At 37.8% G+C, this 19,268-nt stretch overlaps 1 protein-coding gene across 3 annotated transcripts in view; it reads right to left on the reverse strand.

The window, feature by feature from the left end:
• The window catches only part of LOC114663460 (zinc finger protein 236-like), a 181,934-nt gene that overhangs the window by 24,779 nt on the left and 137,887 nt on the right, over positions 1–19,268 (reverse strand). For 2 of the 3 annotated variants that reach the window (XM_051935699.1, XM_051935700.1), the window contains exons 22-25: positions 16,187–16,558; positions 7,264–7,412; positions 4,277–4,520; positions 2,446–2,622 (exon numbers count right to left, since the gene is read on the reverse strand). In XM_051935699.1, the coding sequence (XP_051791659.1) occupies positions 2,446–2,622; positions 4,277–4,520; positions 7,264–7,412; positions 16,187–16,558 (942 nt within the window). The remainder of the gene's footprint in view (positions 1–2,445; positions 2,623–4,276; positions 4,521–7,263; positions 7,413–16,186; positions 16,559–19,268) is intronic. The other variant, XM_028817205.2, reaches the window with a different exon arrangement.

The raw sequence follows: 19,268 nt of genomic DNA on the forward strand, positions 1-19,268 counted from the left end.
TTATACGTCTTGCGAGAAAGAGATGTAATCACGCATGGGGCCGGAAATAAAGGACGAGTATTGTTTTTACAAAATTTTTTAAAGTAAAAGTGAAAATAATGCATATGTAACAATTCCTATGAAAATAACAATCTCTTTAAATTGTATATCCGGTAAACCAAACACGGGGGTAGGCAAGTGAAGCCAGCAGGGGGCAGAGACCCCTAGTATGTAAAACAAAAATATATACAGTACAAGCAAATTCCAAATTAATGCTCTGACTGAGATTATGTAGGTTTCTGCCCATATATCACAGATATCATATACTAAGACAACTTTAGGCATGATAATGCCCTTTGACAGACCAATGTAGAGTTACCTTGTGTGCTGTGCCATTTTGACGCTTACAAAGTCCCTGCCGCCTCACAAATCTAACCAGAAAATAGGCAAGTATTTTTATTTTGTGAAATGAAAATGAAGACTAATATCTCACTGAAACACAATTATATTCTCCTAACATAATTGTACTTTTAGGGCATAAATGTAGAAAAAAAAATCTACTACAGTGATTAAGCATTTTGTAGTGCTAATTATTATACCACATTTCATGAAAATGGATGAATTCATTATAGAGTTCTCATGCTCAAAGATTTGAATCTTGACATATAAATAGACAAACGCAACCAAATCGATGAATACTCAAAGTCATATATAATGAATGTGCATCTGATGTATAAAAATACACATATACATATGCATACTTATTGTTTATAAAAGGGAAGTAAAGAATTTTTCTAGAAGATATCCTTACAATCATATTTAAATTAGTGAAAAGCCCCCAAGTAGTTCTGCATATGTTTTGCATAATATAATGTCAATAAGAAAGACTTCATGCTGTACTTCATTATTTTCTTCCTTAGGTCATTTATGTAAGGAAGGTTTACATTTTTGTACATTCTCACTTCAAGAACAGTTAAGTTTTTCCTTCGCTTATTTATTCAAATTGTTTAGTTATACTGATGGTATTAACCATTAGATTATTCTGCACCTGAACTTGAAACAAAACATGAATAAAGAAAGGTTAGAAAAAAACTTTGTTAATTCTCTGCTGACAAGACTAAACCACCAAGTATCTTTGTCATACACCATAAAGAAAAGTTTATAGTACTTTGGCAAGCGGCTTGGGGTGGCACCCAGCCGGGATGCCCAGAAGGACCGGAGGAGGGATTACGCCTCCGCCAGACCGTGAGGGGGCGACCGTCCTGGTGGCTTTGGGGACCATGGGAACTGAGCTTGGAAGCTCAACCCTACAGGAGCCCATGGTCACCGCCAGGGGGCACCCCGATGCCTGGAAAGCCCTGGTCCTCAGCACTTCCGCCACACCCGGAAGTGCTGGGGGGAAGACAACCAGGGACACCCGGAATGCTTCCGGGTGCGCGGCCGGTACTTTCGCCACACTGGGGAGTGCGGGCAGAAGATTATCGGGAGGCACCTGGAGCACATCCGGGTGATTATAAAAGGGGCCGCCTCCCTCCGTTCAGGGGCTGGAGTTGGGAGAGCAGAGGGCGAAGTCTTGGTGGAGAGGAGTGGAGGCGGACCTGAAGAGGCAAAGGCATTGGCATTGTGAGTCCTGGACTTTTGGGGTTGTGTGTGTTTCACTTGTAAATAATAGTCGTATAATAAACGTGTGGTGGTGCTTTAAACATGTCTACCTGTCTGTGTCCGGGCTGCCTTCCACAGTACATAGACAGCCACACACAACATCACAAAGCATTTACTTGCAGCTTTAAAACCTGACACAGATCAAAAAAAAAAAAAATAAAACCTAACAAAGAGTAAAGATGTACAGTATTTAATGTTTTCTGTGTTAAACCAGTTGAAAGACACTAAGGTAAGGATACATCACTCATCTGACCTGTCTAGGGTCCTTTTGTATTTAATTTGAAGAAAATAACATTGCACGCAATTAAGTGGAAATTATAGAGCAAATGACTTCATAGTAAGCACACAAACACAAGAAAGCAAAACAGAAATGAAAAAAAAAAATCATCAAGTTAAAAAAGGTAAGCAACAAAACCAAATTCAACACCACCTGAGGGTACTTTTGAGATTAACCACATTATATTTTTTCAACTCCAACACATACTTCAGTACTCAAAATATACTTAAAATAACTGAGGAACCAACACAAGCCTATTCAGGAAGCAGTGTATGTTTTCATTACTGACTTGCCAGCTCTCCAAATTACAGATTGAACTTTTCTAATTGTTTTTGTTCATTAATGTTGCAGTGTCTAATAGTTTTTGTGTTTAACAGCATTTTGTGGAGTAGGTACATTTAATGAATCACCAGAAAGAAACACCTTTGTGTAATGAATGCTCTTATCACTTCCAAATGAAAAACAGATACATCAAAATAAAACTACAAAGTTGTTGCTTTGAACAAACTTAACCACATTTTCATTACCTGAGATGGTGAGTGTAATCTCCTGTTGGGCTGGTGATGAATTAGTGGCATTTGAACTGGTAGCCTGAGCAAGGACCTGACTGAGACTGGAGTTATTGATTGTTAATGTTATCTCATGTTGATTGTTAGGCGTCACCAGACCCTGTGAGGTCATGACTTGTGAAAGGTCTTGAGTACCTGATAAAACAAACAAAAAAAAACATATACAGTAAGAATCACACACACAATACATTGTAATGTATATTGCTAAGGAGACTCAGGTCTGGGGCGGCACGATGGCGCAGTGGGTAACGCTGCTGCCTCGCAGTTAGGAGACCCGGGTTCACTTCCCGGGTCCTCCGTGCGTGAAGTTTGCATGTTCTCCTCGTGTCTGTGTGGGTTTCTTCCGGGTACTCCGGTTTCCTCCCACAGTCCAAAGACATGCAGGTTAGGTGCATTGGCGATCCTAAATTGTCCCTAGTGAGTGCTTGATGTGTGTGTCTGTCCTGCGGTGGGATGGCGCCCTGCCCAGGGTTTGTTTCCTGCCTTGTGCCCTGTGTTAGCTGGGATTGGTTCCAGCAGACACCCATGACCCTGTAGTTAGGATATAGCGGGTTGAATAATGGATGGATGGATGGGCTCAGGTCTGAACGTAAATCAAATAATGAGAAAACATGCAAAAAAAACTTCTCATAGCTACAACTAACATTCCTGTTTCCATGACATAAGCAGAACTAATGCCTAAGTCAGAAAATGCTAAATTTTAAGAAGCAAGAAATCATACTCATTTGCAGAAAATGATTACATAATGTAAGGTTTCCTGCTTAAACGTATAGCTGATGGAAATAAAGCAAAGCAACAACAACGACAAAAAAACCTATTTAGATAGTCAGATGGGGAGGAGTGGCGCATGAGACATTACTTTAACCCCTTACGTCTCCAAACCTAAAAGATGAATATTCAATTATCATGTGAAGATGTCAGTGCATGCTATTTATTGGTAATTACAAATACTTTCAATGTTTAAAAAATAGATTCTGCCTTAAATTTGAGGTGTTTACTGCATAAAAAATTAGCATTGCATATGTTACGACCAAAACCTGAAGTTCAGCCAGTTTCCGAATTGACCGGCCATTTCGCATTTTGGCTGCGAGGTGTGGCCAAAGTCCGAAGTACTAGAAATGACCGGCATATATGCTACTTTGGCCAGCCATTTCGCGAAGTGGCGAGAACTCCCTGGTCAAAATCCGATGTGCTGATGTAAGACTGTCCACTCAAGGTGCAAAGATGCTTAAAAATTTTCAGATGCAGATTTAGAAGTGAGTTTTCCATTCTGCACGAGAAACTGCTCAAGGCGGGTCTTGTTCAGCAAAGCGGACGCCACTTGAGACGGCCTTCCCCTCGCCCAAACACTAACCTTAAGGTCAATAAAATAGGTCCCTGATGTTAAGTCACTATTTTATTGCTAAAATGATAACAGAAATTTGAAATCTACTTATATACTTGATCTTAATTATTGTGAAACAACCAAGTGGCATCCGCTTTCTGAACATGAGCCGCCAAGGCTACACTCAACGCAATTGCACTACTAAGTGCGCAACAAATCGCTGCTCATGCCTTTTTCCTTCCGACTTTGGCTGATTGCCCCATGCCATTTCGCAAACTGGCTGGCCAAATCCCGAAAGCGAGAAAAAGATCGGACATTGGCCGGTCAATTTACAGCGACATTGGCCATTTCCCGATTTGGCCGGACATTTCCCGCTTTGGCCAATTTCGGGTTTTGGCCGTAACACACACATTAATACAGGCAACTCAAATATTTATTACTCACATACAGTAAATATCTACATACCACTGTTAGAGGTACTCAGGACAGAGTCTTGTTCAGTCAAACTTCCTATTGTCATATTGGCAGATGTCACAGTTGGCTGTAAAGACAAACCAGTGAGTGGCTGTATGACCACATTGGCAGGAACTGTAGAATCCCCTGCCTGAAGATGAGGTCCAGTGGTCTGTGATAGGCTGGTGTCACCTGTTAACTGATGGGACAGTATACTCCCCTGCTGCAATGTCTGCTGTAAAATACTTGAATCTATCTGGAAGGAGAAGAAAAGCAAACAGAAAGAGTTTGATCATGAAGAGGATGTTAATCAGTGATATCATACATTAGACTGTTGAGAAATACAGTAAACGTAAAACAAATAGCACACCAAACAGATCAGTTAAGGCTTACTTTCTGATAACAACAAAACTGACTGTATTCTGCACACTCTGTACTTACCATTCTATTATGTTTTGTTCAGTATGTATGCTGAAATTTCTAAAACTAAAAACATTCAAAAATGTGCACTTGCAGCACACTCGTGTTCTTTAGCCACCAAAACATACTAGTACAAAGGATCCCTATTCCAATTAAATATACACTTTGCTGTTGAAGATGCTGTTATTCATGTTTGACTGCTTATATGAGTTGTGCCTATATGAGTAATGATAATTATTTCAATCTGAAAATTTAATAGTGATATTTGAAAAATTATACCAAGCTGCCCTTTTACTAGGGAAGCTTACCTAATACACTACATATTGCTTTTTATTTGAACAGATCACAATCTCTTATCAACAACTGTGAAATTCGAAAAGCTACAAAAATTGCAATATTTTACACTTATTTTGTTGTGCCGAATGTGCTCCCCACACATGACAATAAGTTAAATTTCATGTTATATGGAGCACAAAAGCAATTAGCAGCATGCATTTAAGCCTTCAGGATGAATATGGCACAACAGTATACTTTTTAAGCATGAAGGTACTGTTGGAAGCAAGTCTCAGAAGTTAATAGAACTACATCAGTGTAGCTGTTTTAAAAGATAAGATTAATGTGACATAACAATAGCAGTCTTCTGAAGTTGCCTGTCAGCTAGGTATGATATATACATACTGTTGCATACACTAAAATATACAAGATTTAAGATAATTACAAACCTTTCCTAAAAACACCCTTTTTAAGATATAATCTTTCCACAAGATGCTCTGATTTTATATTCGCTGCTTTATTATTCTTTACATAATCCACACAAGTGTCACACAAAAAAGTGACCAACTTTTGTGAATGCCATGCTGGATGAACAGAGGACCAGACATTAGTCCACTGTATTATATTTATTATAAAATGTGTCACTTTTACAAGCAGTTGCATTTATATACTTAAAGACTTTCCTTGGTGAAAAGGTGAATCAATTTCTAGGCCTCCTAACTCTTGAGAATAGGAAGAAGAGCAGTCGCACACAACACTGAACCTAAACAGACCACCAATGGAGCACCTCCTCTGGTTCTAAGTCCTGCAAAAAAGATGCAGCTTCTGGGTATTCTTAGGGCGGAGTGGCGGCTCTGAGGTTAGGGATCTGCATTGGCAATCAGAAGGTTGCCGGTTCGAATCCCGTAAATGCCAATAGGGACTCTGCTCTGTTGGGCCCTTCAGCAAGGCCCTTAACCTGCAATTGCTGAGTGCTTTGAGTAGTGAGAAAAGCGCTATAGAAATGCAAAAAATTATTTCAATTAATTATATAAAAAAAAAAAATTATTACATCATGTTAGGACATTAGAATGCAAATTTATTCAACATGTCTGTTCTTAACACTTATACTTTCTTACCCCTTACAGTAAATTGCACACAATATAAGCAACCCCATGAAATAATAACAACCAAACCCGTCCACAACTCAAACTTCATACCGAGCTGGAATCTGAAAACTCCAAATTCTAAAATACACCTGGCCTCAAAGATTTTGGGTAAGAGATTGGGAACATGTAGTTTAGTGGTGAATAATGTCTGTTTGCAGCAAAAAATGGTGTCATCAATATACTTTTAATTACCCACTATTTTTCTTTCAACTGGAAAAAAAAATGTATGCATGAACCCTACATTCTTTCCAAGTAAGCAATCCATAATACAGCATATTCAGGTTCACAACTGAAGACATGTGTGTTATTGATGATGGGTAGTACGGACAAAAGAGTTGTTAATGCTAGTTAGGGAAAAGATATGTGGAGAAAGTGTTTCACATCACTACATGGTCCTGGGGGAGATGTGGCTGGAAAGCAGAGTAGCAGGCAATTCTATACTTTCTGGTAAGAACCTCCTAAAAGCTGACAGGTAATTCCTCATGTGTGCATCACATGGTTGTAAGAGCAAACCGTTGCGACTGGATAATAATTTACAAAAAAATCTAGTTTAATGAAACTGCTGCTGTATACCTCACACTTAAACTACTTCTAAATGGAGTGATTAAGATATACAACAAACACTTAAACTTTTTATAAGCTCTGCATCACTAGGTCTACTATGTGGGGTGCAATCTGATACTATGCTAGTAGTTTAGGTGAAAATGACTTTGAAATAATTATTGTGTAATAACTGCAATTAAAAAATTACAAATATTACCATGCATTTTGGGTTTGTTTTATTATGATGCTGTATTGAGTAAGCCAAATTGCGTGTTAAATAAGAACTAACACAGACAAAATTATCATCTAAAATAATTAGGCTGATTTTTGAAACTCCTAGATAGCACATTTATTATCTAGACCACTGAATCTATGAAAAGATATATTCAAAAATAAGCAGCACAGCACTGAGGAGTGAGACTATATTTTATGTATTTGTGGATAATACATAACATGTGATATTCTAAGAACACAGGAAGCTGTTCATCTAACTACCAGGATTACTACAACAAGCAAAGTGCTACATGATTCAAATCTGAAGTGAGAACCAGCTTAAACTTTTAACAGATGTCAAACATGGCATAAATTATTCTTATATTTCATTGCCTAGTTTACCTGTAGTGTTATGTTGTTAATATTTGTGGTGTCAATGCCTGAAATTTGGACATTTGGTCCCACCAGGTTAGTTGCCGTTAACTGCAGCTGAATTCCTTCCAATGTAGCTAAGCCAGCATCCGTAAGTGAAACGGTAAGATCACCACCTGCTAGGAGGAAAAGGAAAGAAAGAAAAAAAAGTACAAAAATTAAGAAAAATTATTTAACAAACATACTTTTTTTTTTATTAGTTTTGGTCTTTTTTCCTCATCATGATTTATGAGCTTAAATATGGGCCAATGCCTCTAGAAGGAGGATGGGAAAATATTTCCTAGACACAATAAGGGAAGATTTACAGAAAATAATAGGAGAAGGGCATTTAAGTGTGGAAAATTGACATTTTTAGGCTTTTCAGTGAATGTCATAACTATAGAGAGAAAAAAACTCAAGGGCTGCCTTGCATCAAAAGAAAATATACGCCCTAATGTTTTTATTTCTTGATTTATGTACAAATAATTATACAGTAGGAGGATATGTGAGTATGCCCTATGATAGAATGGCTGAGTAACTGACTTGTATGTTTTTAAATGTAAAATTGTCTGAATTATAGAATGTGAAAAGTGCTTTGGTGCGACACTCACTGTAATTAAAGCTACATAATACAGCACATCCTAAAGTGCAAATTTAGACTGAAAAATTGTTTCTGCTTATTTCCTACAAAACGGAGCCAGAGATTTAAGTTTATTCAACCATGAAAAATGTTGTTGTAGCCAGCAAACCAAGTGCTGAAATTGAGATGAAGTAAGGCCTGGTATTTCAAGTGACAGTAAACCTTCTAGAAAAAAATAAAATAAGATAAGGCTTTTCTACAACTAGAGGAAGGTTGTTTTTTAAAGGGGTCTGGCAATGCTGTGAGGGATCTGAACTGGTGAAGCATAGACAGAGAAGGGAGGAGAGGAGAGTCTGGTTTGCCAAGTGAGAACCTGCATGCTGGAGCTGACAGTAAATGAAAAGGAGCCAGCCGTATATTCACAGGAGTATGAGATAATGGAAGCGTGAGAATCCCAAATTAAGTTGGGAAGGAAACAAGGTGAGGAGTGCTATGAAGTGTGGTGGTGTATTTTTGTTGTTTAGGACAGTGTTTCCCAACCTCGGTCCTGGGGGCCCACTGTGACTGCAGGTTTTTGTTCCAACCAGAGTCCTAATCAGTGACAACACCCGATAGCACTGATCTCATTTAATTAGCTGGTATTATTTTTCTTTTATTCTACATTCAGAAAAGCACAGCAGCATGATTTTTACATTTAGAAGACATTTAGAAATATTTCTGCTTTTTCTATCGATTTAAATGCTTAACTCTCTTTTGTTGATTTCATTATACTTTTCTCTGTGCAGTTTTTCCCCTTCGTTGTATCTTATTAATGACAATTAAAAATGAGCAGAGCAGACACCCAGGCACACAACACTGAATAATCAAAGGCTGCAGCTACTTTAGCATCAGACCCACTAATTAGTAAATAATGGATTAATTAAACAATTAGAACACCTAGAAAAGTAGAATGGAAATCAAGATGAAAATATTGTTAAAAAGAAAAAAAATACATTATTCCCATATAACTGCTTGGTACATTTTAATATATATTGTCACGCTTGGGTCACAGGTTTGCACAGAAACACAGGAGGTTGTAGAGACAGGAACTTTATTCAAACACTGCAAACAAACATGTCTCTTTTTCAAAAGTTTAAACGTGCTCCTTGACAAGATGGAGATGACAGTTCCGTCTCACAATTAAAACAATGCAAACATATATCTTCCTCTTCAAAGGAGTGTGCGTCAGGAGCAGGGAAGGACAGAGAGAGAGAAAGGCAAACAATCAATCAAAAATCAACAGGTGCAGTTCGGACTTTTAAGTCTGCGAAGTACCGCGCGGATCGCACAATAGATCAGCCTAAGCCCGGCAAGCAAGGGAGCAATGTGAAGGTACAGTAGTCTTTCAGCGTCTGTTTATTAACCTGTAGGGGTGCGATCAGCCCCACAGCTCACAATATATATATATATATTTTTACCAATCTTAGTTTTCTAATTTCTATATTGTTCCCAAAACACAGGACTTGGGAAATAACACATCACTTAATTAGCCAAGGAGTCCAATTATAAACAGAAGCTGGTTGGAACAAAAACCTGCAGCCACAGTGTGCCCCCAGGACTGAGGTTGGGAAACACTGGTTTAGGAGATGTTCCCTAACACTCAGACAGTGGAGGAGTTTATTTAGGTCTACCAGTGTTGCCGAAATGGCAGTTTTATACAAAACAACAAACACACATATGATAGGGTGGGCCTGCTAATACTGCATGGTATCACTGCTTCTCTTGTTTTGGTGCTCAATATAATGTTAATCATATGAATTGCTTTTCACAGTATTCAGCTTCGTACTCTTAAAAGTATTTATCAATGCTAAGTTAATTTGCTGTTCTCGTATTTCATATAAAAATAACTTTTTGATAAGCTGAAAGAAAACCAAACTTTCTTAACAATACCACTGGTTGCTGTTACACAATACTCAAATCAAATAATGCGTGTTATTTACTAACACATTGCATTGCTATATTATGACCTTGAGAAAGAATATTTAGAATTAAGGCGCGTCAGTCTTTCCAAATAATAAAAGTATGATGCTAATAGAACTATAAGAAGCGTGACACTTATATATTAAATAAGAATGTGCTGAAGCTAACTGAACAAATGTAATCTAATGTAGATACTAAAGCTATAAGAATATAATTTCTTTATAACTAATGTAATGTACTGAACTAACCTTTATGTAACCCTTGATATTTTATGAGCAATATGCGTGAAAAAAAAAGTATAAGGAAGTGAGCACTGTCTAAAACCGCTGAGTTGCATACACCCTATAACCGTTAGGACAAAACTTGCTATAACTGGTCTTATGTACGTGCAAATTAGCTGAAGTGTATTTCCTAAAATTGTGAAAATAATGACCACTCTTTATCTGTAAAAACACTGCGTGCTCCTGTATGTTGCAATCCAGGGTGTGACCGCAAGCTATAACGATCTACTGTATGTATGACCTCAAAATGAAATGACGCATTTCTTTTTTTCTTCTTGTCAGCGAACTTGAGTATTAAAGGAAGTCTCAGCTTCCTACTAGCAGGCTGACGGTTTGTAGCACACTGGAACATGACAGGGTCTGCAGCCTGCCTCCTCTCACCAAGAATAAAGAAATTGCTTTTTATTTTTAATTGGTGTCCGCCTTCTGTTGTTCTCGACTTCAGCATCCACAAACTGCATTTATTTTACTGATTTCTTGACTCTAGAATAACATTATTGGGTCACAGTTAATTACTTTAAAAACAAACCAGGATTAGTCTAAACTGATTAAGGTTTCGTGAAAGTATCTGAGTGGCCTCAGATTTATGACACATAAGAATGAAGTCAAAGAATGACTTATAAAAATAAAGTAGGCAAAAAACACGGAAAGAGAGATGAATTGCCAGAATAAGGTTTTAGCTATATTACTGATGAATTAGGGATTCTGAACACACATACACACACAGACACACACAAAAGGTAAAAGAGGTAATTCACTGTAAAATAAATAAATAAATGTGCTATTTTATAATATATGGTTTGATACACACATTAAAGAATTTAGGAATAACAGGTATAGAATATCCAGAGAATAAACTGGTAAGCACTACCCAGGAGAACTGAACTAAGTTTTAAACTTATTATACATAAGTTTAGTTACAGTAATTAATTGTAAAAAGCCTATAAATGTGCATTTAATTTTAATTAACTCTACAAATTTTTATAAGTACATAATGATCTAGGATCTGATATATAATTTATATTCCTAATGGCAAGGAATAAAAAGTATTTTCAAACATACCAGTAAATACCTCTCCTTAGTGATTTTATACTTCTACTATATTTGCCTTTTTAACAACTAAATACCACTTTATGATTTATCACTATGTTTTCAGGAAATCAAGAACACCTGTACTAGATTTAGCTAAGTGATTTATAGACTGACATTACTTCTACGGGGTAATCATTGATTACTTGATATTTATGATATACTGCACATCTTAAATGAAGGGAATTCTGTCAAAATGAGAAATGAATGGCTGAATACTTCTAGTCAAATTTTTCTTGAAGTAACCTGGTATAGTACTCTAATGATTAATTCAATTGTTTCCGAGAAATTTCATATTTATTATCCCTATATATTTTTTATACCACCCATTACATATTGATCACTGATACAAAATGTTTTACAAAAAAATGTAATTGCTATTTTATAAAGAACCCATTTCCAGGTGCAGTTAACCATTGCAGCGCATAGGCGACTAGTCCAAATATGAAACAAAAACTTAAAACGATCAAATACATTCACTTTAAAGGTGAGCATGTGCCTGCTTATTTCTGAATATTGATTTAGAACTTGATTACACTCATATCAAATACCTACTTATCCTTTAGTTTTTTTATGGTGAAGTTTTTGTGGGACTCCAACCATTCCTGGAATATGTGACAGTCTCATTCCTGTATTACATGGTTCCCTTTCACTCCCACATGTGAGAGAACAAGTATTTAGGTTTTTTGAAAGCTAAAATTGCAAAAGTATACCCAGTGGCCACTCAATTAGGCCATTATATCCAATACTAAATAGGCCTTCCTTTAGCTTCTGGAGCAGCCTACATTTTTCAAGATATTAATTCAACAAAGAACTGGAAACATTCAACAGAGATTTTGGTACATGCTGACTCAATAGCATCAAGCATGTGTTTTGTCAACATATCTTATCACAGTTAAATTCTTTCAATTTGAGTGTCTTGGCTACCCTAAATCTTAACCTCTTGAATAGGTCTATATCTATATATATAATTCACTAAGCCGACAGGGCAAGCAAGACAACCATGGGATATGCAAGCAAGACAACCATGGGATATGCACGACATAGCCACGCCCGCAAAATCACAGAGACCCGCCCACAAACTCTAAGACCATGGGATACGACGACAAATCACAGAGCCATGCCCGCCAGCTCTAAGAGCATGGGACGAGAACGCCTGCCCGCCCGCCTGACTGTTACCAGCATTCACCGCAATGCATTCACCGCAATGTACTGGAGTGTAAAACCATCGCAGCTTTTAACTCATAAACTGCAACAACTCACCAAACACCGCCACCCTGTGTCTCGAGGAATTCACACTGCCGGAAGACAACCATGGGATACGCAAGAAATAACCACGTCCGTCAACTCACAAAGCCCCGCCCACCAACTCTAACACCGCATCAGACGCTTTCTATATCTAAGAAGATATATAGATACTCATTATTCCCCGACATGCGTCCACCCACGCTCTCAAGGCATTCACAGTGCCTGCTCATGTGCCCAGACGCAACAACTCACCAACTCGCTTTCGTCTCTGCTACAGTACACATGCACCACTGAGCCACATTGACTTTTCATTATTCTTTTCGGTTTCGGCTGCATTTCTATATATAATCCATCAAGTCGTCCGACCATGGGATACGAGCGACAGAGCACCGCCCAACAACTCGAACCCATACAGAGACACGGCCACCAACTCTAAGAGCATGGGACGAGAATGCCTGCCCGCCTGACCGTTACCAGCATTCACCGCAATGTACTGGAGTGTAAAACCATCACAACTGCTAACTCACAAACTGCAACAATTCACCAAACACCTCATCAGACGCTTTCTATATCTAAGAAGATATATAGATACTCATTATTCCCCAGCACGCATCCACCCACGCTCTCAAGGCATTCACAGTGCCTGCTCATGTGCCTGGACGCAACAACTCACCACACACAAATTTCGCTTAATTTGACTCAACACGGGACACCTCACCCGGCCCGGACACAGAGGGGATTGACAGATTGATAGCTCTTTCTCGATTCTGTGGGTGGTGGGGCATGGCCATTCTTAGTTGGTGGAGCGATTTGTCTGGTTAATTCCAAAAACAAACGAGACTCCCTACTGCTAAATAGTTACACGACCCCCGAGCAGTCGGCGTCCAACTTCTTAGAGGGACAAGTGTCTTTCAGCCACATGAGATTGAGCATTAACAGGTCTGTGATGCCCTTGGATGTCCGACACTGCACACGCGCTACACTGAATGGATCAACGTGTGTCTACCCGGCGCCGACAGGCGTGGGTAAGCCGTTGAACCCCATTTGTGATGGAGACCGGGGCTTGCAATTGTTCCCCATGAACAAGGAATTCCCAGGAAGTGCGGGTCATACGCTCGCACTGATTACGTCCCTGCCCTTTGTACACACGCTACTACCATGGTCGGGTGACTTGGTGGATTATATATAGAAAAGCAGCCGGAACCGCAAAGAACAGTGAATGGCGGGGGAGCCGGGACGGAGGGGGTGGAATGGGTGTCCTTCCCCTCTCCCCCTGTTCCGCCCTCCACACCCGAGCGCCATCCAGCCCCGTCCCTCGCTCTGGGAGGTGGAGGCGTGACGGCAGTCCTCCAGTTTTCAGTCACAGACAATTGTATTTGGTTCGTAGCGTGCATTATTGCAATGTTACTTTTCTTGGTGGTTTATTAAATTACGGATTTTTCAAATGTTCATTTTTTTTCCTGTGCTTAAAACTCATTAAAAGAGCAGCATGATTATGAGGCGTATGCTACGCCGCGGGTTGGCTAATATTATATACTGATTTACAGCTACATAATTGGCTGTTTGGAAGAGTAGGGTATTCATGTTAATAAGGTGGTGTACCTAATAATGTAGCCATCCAGCTTTTAGTGGTTCTTGCAAACATCACATATCCTTTTTTTAAATTGGGTTATTTTTATATGCATTGATAAACTAACTCTTATTTGGATAAATGAGACACAAGATCGGTATATGGCCTGGTTTAGCACATGCAGAAAACTTATAAACCAATAATGCAAACTAACAAAGAGCACTTATGCTGTGGGAAGTGTGACAGGCTACTATTGCCATTGAAAATCATGGCTATGTCTTTTATTGAGGCTACTTTTCAACTCACACAGCAACTTGTTTCATTAACTACCGGTAAATATCTAGCTATCAAAAAGAATGCAGTTCTGGAGAGTATCTTCTACTTTCTAAAAATAAATTGATAAAGGCTGGAAGGACCAAATAACAACTGATATTATAGCAAATGTAAACACTATAGTTACAGTGTAATTACATGGCTACTTATCGCCTACAATTTCATCTGATGGATATTAAGATTTCATGGCTTTATACTGCATGCTCTTAAATGCTCTGCTACACCACTACATACTTTACTGGGGCACTGACATTCATTTTAAATATTACTTACAATAGCTTGAAAATTTCAGCATAACCAAAATGTTACTTTTATGTGTAGGCACACAACTGTTTCTATATCCTGTGTATGGTTTACGCTGCATCACTGCTTTGTGCGAAACATCTATAGACACATCTCACATCCAGAGTACTCCCGATTTCCTACCACAAAATATTTTCAGTAGGCTTTGCTACATTAATCATACTAGTCACTGAGAATGGAGACAAGAACTAGTAATGATCTGCTGAAAAAGATGACAAAGGTAATATGACATTTATTATAAAACTAATTATTTCCTATAACCTTTAGGTATCATAAACATGCTTCAGGAATAAAAAGACTAACCATAGACACTACATGCTGATTCAGAATGAAAGAGACAAGTACAGTATGAAGCATACAGGTTGTGTGAAATTAAAAGATATTGTGCTACAGAATGAAAGTAAAAGAAGCAGAATGGAAGTATCATTTACTTCAGTGGGATGGTAACTAATGTGATCTGTGAATGCAGCATATTAGGCAACCTGTTTAGTTCACGTCTATGCAGACATCACTCTGGGGTGTACTACGAAACAGAAAAGACTGTAGGAGAGTACTGAGAGGATTGTGTGTTTTAATGTTATAAAAGAGTTATATTCATTCTACTAAAAATTACGGTACTTGTGTACTAAAAGGACAGCACGGACGGCTAGTACCCTTTTCTTATCAAATCGGATTTTCATTTTTAAGATTAGGCAATCAAAAGGGACATTAACATTAGGGACCTATAGGCAACTATGCTCCACCCCCACAAACTTTAAGGATAGTATTTGTGGTTGGGGTAGGCCAATCTCATAATTTAAACTCCAAAATTTAAGCAACCGGGGCGCCTCCCCCATGAAGCCCAACACTAGAATTGATAGGAACTGCCATCCGTTTAGTACACAAGTACCAAAATTACTATACATATTTAAACTGTACATTTGTGTTTAATCAACTTTACAACCTGTATCTGTATACCAAATCCAAAGGAAACTCTAGAGGAGTGCTCAAGCAGGTTCAGTAATAAGCAACTATAAAGGGTAACTTAAGAGAAAAGCAGAAAGTGATATAACATGGCTGAGTGGTGGCCTTGAGGCTAAGGATCTGCATTGGTGTCTGGAAGGTGGCCGGTTCAAATCTTATTACTGCCATAAAGGATCCCACTTCATTGGGCCCTTCTGCAATGCCCTTAACCTGAAAATTGTTCCAGGTCATGAGAAAAGACAATTTCCCCTTGAGGATTGATACAGTATATCAAATAAAAATAAAAGAAGGTTTTTGCCATTATTATTATTATTATGAAAATGAAGTTAGCAAGCAAAGAAAAAAGGAAATATCTCTTAGCAATACATTAAAAGCATTTTGTGACTGTAAAGAATTGTACAGACTTGTGTAGCTGTATTTCTGAATTAATATGAAAACTAAAATCATGAAATCATATCAGTTAATTGTTTACCATTGATACACTGTAACATAAATCTGTTAATCAATTGAATACGTAAACTAATCAAATTGCACAAACCTAAGGATTTTGTTAAAAGAGTAAGTATATACTGTTCAGAAAGGACATACCTGACATAGAAGCAGGAAGAATGGCTTGTCCAACAATGCCTTGTTGTAGCAAATTTTGCTCAAATTGACTGGTAAGAACAGGGTTGCTTGTAATAAACACACTGGGATCACCATGTGATGAATTAAGCAGGCTAACGGGTGGGAGAGCCTCAGTGTGCTGCCGGTCCACAGGTTTCTTGCTCTTCTTAGGCTCAGAAGATGGCTTGTAGTGGCACTGTATGTGTGTCTTCCGATGTCCAGATGTTCTAAATCGCAGTTCACAGAAGGGACATTTGAATGGTTTAGAGCCCGTGTGCAACCGCATGTGGACTTTCAAGCTGCCTTTCGTTGAAAATGATGTGTTGCACATATGGCAGCTGAAAAGTTTTTGGCCTAGTGCAAAAATAAACAAATTGACAGTTATCTTGGTGTAGAACATGATAGCGCTTTGAGTATGGAGAAAAGCGCTATATAAAATAATGAATTATTATTATTATTATTATTAAATATTGAGTACAAATTAAAACAAAAAAGTAAAAAATGCTGATAGATAGATAGATAGATAGATAGATAGATAGATAGATAGATAGATAGATAGATAGATAGATAGATAGATAGATAGATAGATAGTTTATTAATCCCAAGGGGAAATTCACAATGATGTACATGTACATATCATGGAATTGGCACATAAAGTTATAAGATGACGCTACAACAGAATAAGGAGGTTTGGAATATTGACGGGCAGATGTAAGATTATTAGGCACATGTTAGTGAGAGAAAATTAATTTTTAAAACTTGAGGAGGATTGCAATCTTATGTAATTACTTAAAAATTCCATTTATTCCAGGAGACTGAAATTATAGAACTTTAATGCAAATAAGATAAGGTATATAAATATAGAAGGTTGGCTAGAACACAGTAGAAATGAATTATTTTTTTTAATCTCCTATACTTATACTTCAAAAATTGAGTGCTGTGAAGTATTTATGCAAAGGACTATGCGATATAACTTGCAGCCATAAAGGACGATGCAGGATGAATGACTTTCCTATAAATTTGCTAGCTCAGATTTGGTGAGTGAAGCTCTTTACTATAATTTAAATGTCATGATGCAACTTCAGGTCACAGAAAAGAAAACTTACCAAAAAGAATTACCTTACGCAAAACAAGCTCATTTCCACAAAGGCCACATTCTTGCCAGTGTTTTATTGTTATGTCATTAAAATTATATCTGCATTCATGCTATAAAATCTGCCTACACAGAACTTCATGATTACCCAACTAATTTCTCACACAACAAAGGCAAAAATCTTTTCCATTGCTAGTGATATGTAGGAAAAAAGAAAGTTTGAATTTATATCTACCTGAAGACCAGGTTTACAATGTGAAAATTGTACCAAAAATTTCCAATTCAACAATTTGTTCTTAAATTTTAAAAATCTACATTTCACAATGTACAACATCAAAAAATTTGTTCTGAACTGCATTTATAAGCTAGAGAGATATTTACTCTCCACACAAAAAGAAAAAATATACACACACATAAATTATATATATACTAGCTGTGTAAGCCTGTGCTGTAAAAAGCACGGGGTCCTAGAAATTATTGAAATATTCAGAAAAAAAATTGAAACGTAAAGATGTCACGTAAATGAAAGGAACTACTTCTGGACGTCTCTCTCCTAGGAGGTTTCGATTTGCCGACGTGCTTGCATCATTTGTGCATTAGCGGCTAAGCGACTGTCTTTCTTCAGAGGTTTTGTTTTGCCGACGTGCTCGTCTCACTTGTGTATTAGTGGCAGGAGGAAAAGTAAAAGGGATACTGTTTTACCGATGTTAGCAGCTAAGCGACTTTGTCTTTCTTCTGAGGTTTATTTTTACCGATGTGCTTGCCCCGCTTGTGTTAATAACGGCTAAGCGAGTTTTCTGTTTCCTCGGAGGCAGAGCCCTTACCCTGACTCCACCTCTCACTTCCTGGGCTGGACAGACACACACACTTCCACGTGTAGACGTTTATATATAAGATATCAGGCCTGCGAAAGGTAGCACTTTAATTTTTGAGATTAAAGCGACCCGTTTAATGTGTTAAAGGTTCAGCAACAAGGCAAACACCTCAGGCAGTGCTTTGGTCAGGGAGGCATTTTAATTTTTTAATTTTTCTTTAAACATTACGAAATAATGATACAAATAAGTGTGCACCTAAAGAATTACATATACATCCAGTATCCGTATTTATATACAGTCGACCCTTGATATACGACCAGCCTGACATGCGAACAACTTGATTTACGACCAAAATTTTTGTTTTGATTTACGACCAACATCTTGCGTTACGACCTGAATGCGGTCACGTATATCCGCTTGCGCGATTGTAAACAAACAGCCGAGAGCATTCGTAAGCGTCAGTCGGATCCCAGATACATGTGTTTGTGGACATAATTTCGGTCAGTGCAGTGATTTATATAATTTTTTTCGATAATTGCTAAGAAAGAAAGAGAAGGTAACGAAGGTAAAGAAAGCGATCACAATCGAAACGAAGAAGGAAATTGTGCGGAAATATGAGAGTGGTTTATTCGTGTGACCGATCTCGCTAATATGTACAGCATGTTGAAATCCACCATCTTGACAATTTTACAAAGAAAAGATTTGTACTGTATAAGGAGGCTCCTTCCAAACAATAACCACCTTCCATTTAATTCTCCTCCTCCTCCCTTCCTGCAGCCCAAAAATGTCAAATTAAATGGTGAGTACAGTATGAAATTGTTGTTTCTGGTAGGCTAGGCACTTTTTATAACTTTTTGGTTAGTACATTAGAAAAATTATTGGTGTTTTGGTAAATTATGCACATTATACAAGCCTTTTTTATTATGAAAAGGTTAAGTAAGTGTTGCTGTGGGAGGTTCAGAACGCATTATGGGTATTTCCATTATTTCTTATGGGAAAAATAGTCTTGACTTACAACCAACTTGAGTTACAACCAGCCCTCGAGAACGAATTTAGTTTGTAAGTCAAGGGTCCACTGTATTACCTTTATTTTAAGGTAATTTTAAGGTTTGATTTTAAAGCTGTCATACTTTGACAAATTTTCTTTGGATAATTT

The sequence above is a fragment of the Erpetoichthys calabaricus genome, chromosome 13, assembly GCF_900747795.2.
Source record: "Erpetoichthys calabaricus chromosome 13, fErpCal1.3, whole genome shotgun sequence".
NCBI lineage: Eukaryota > Metazoa > Chordata > Cladistia > Polypteriformes > Polypteridae > Erpetoichthys > Erpetoichthys calabaricus.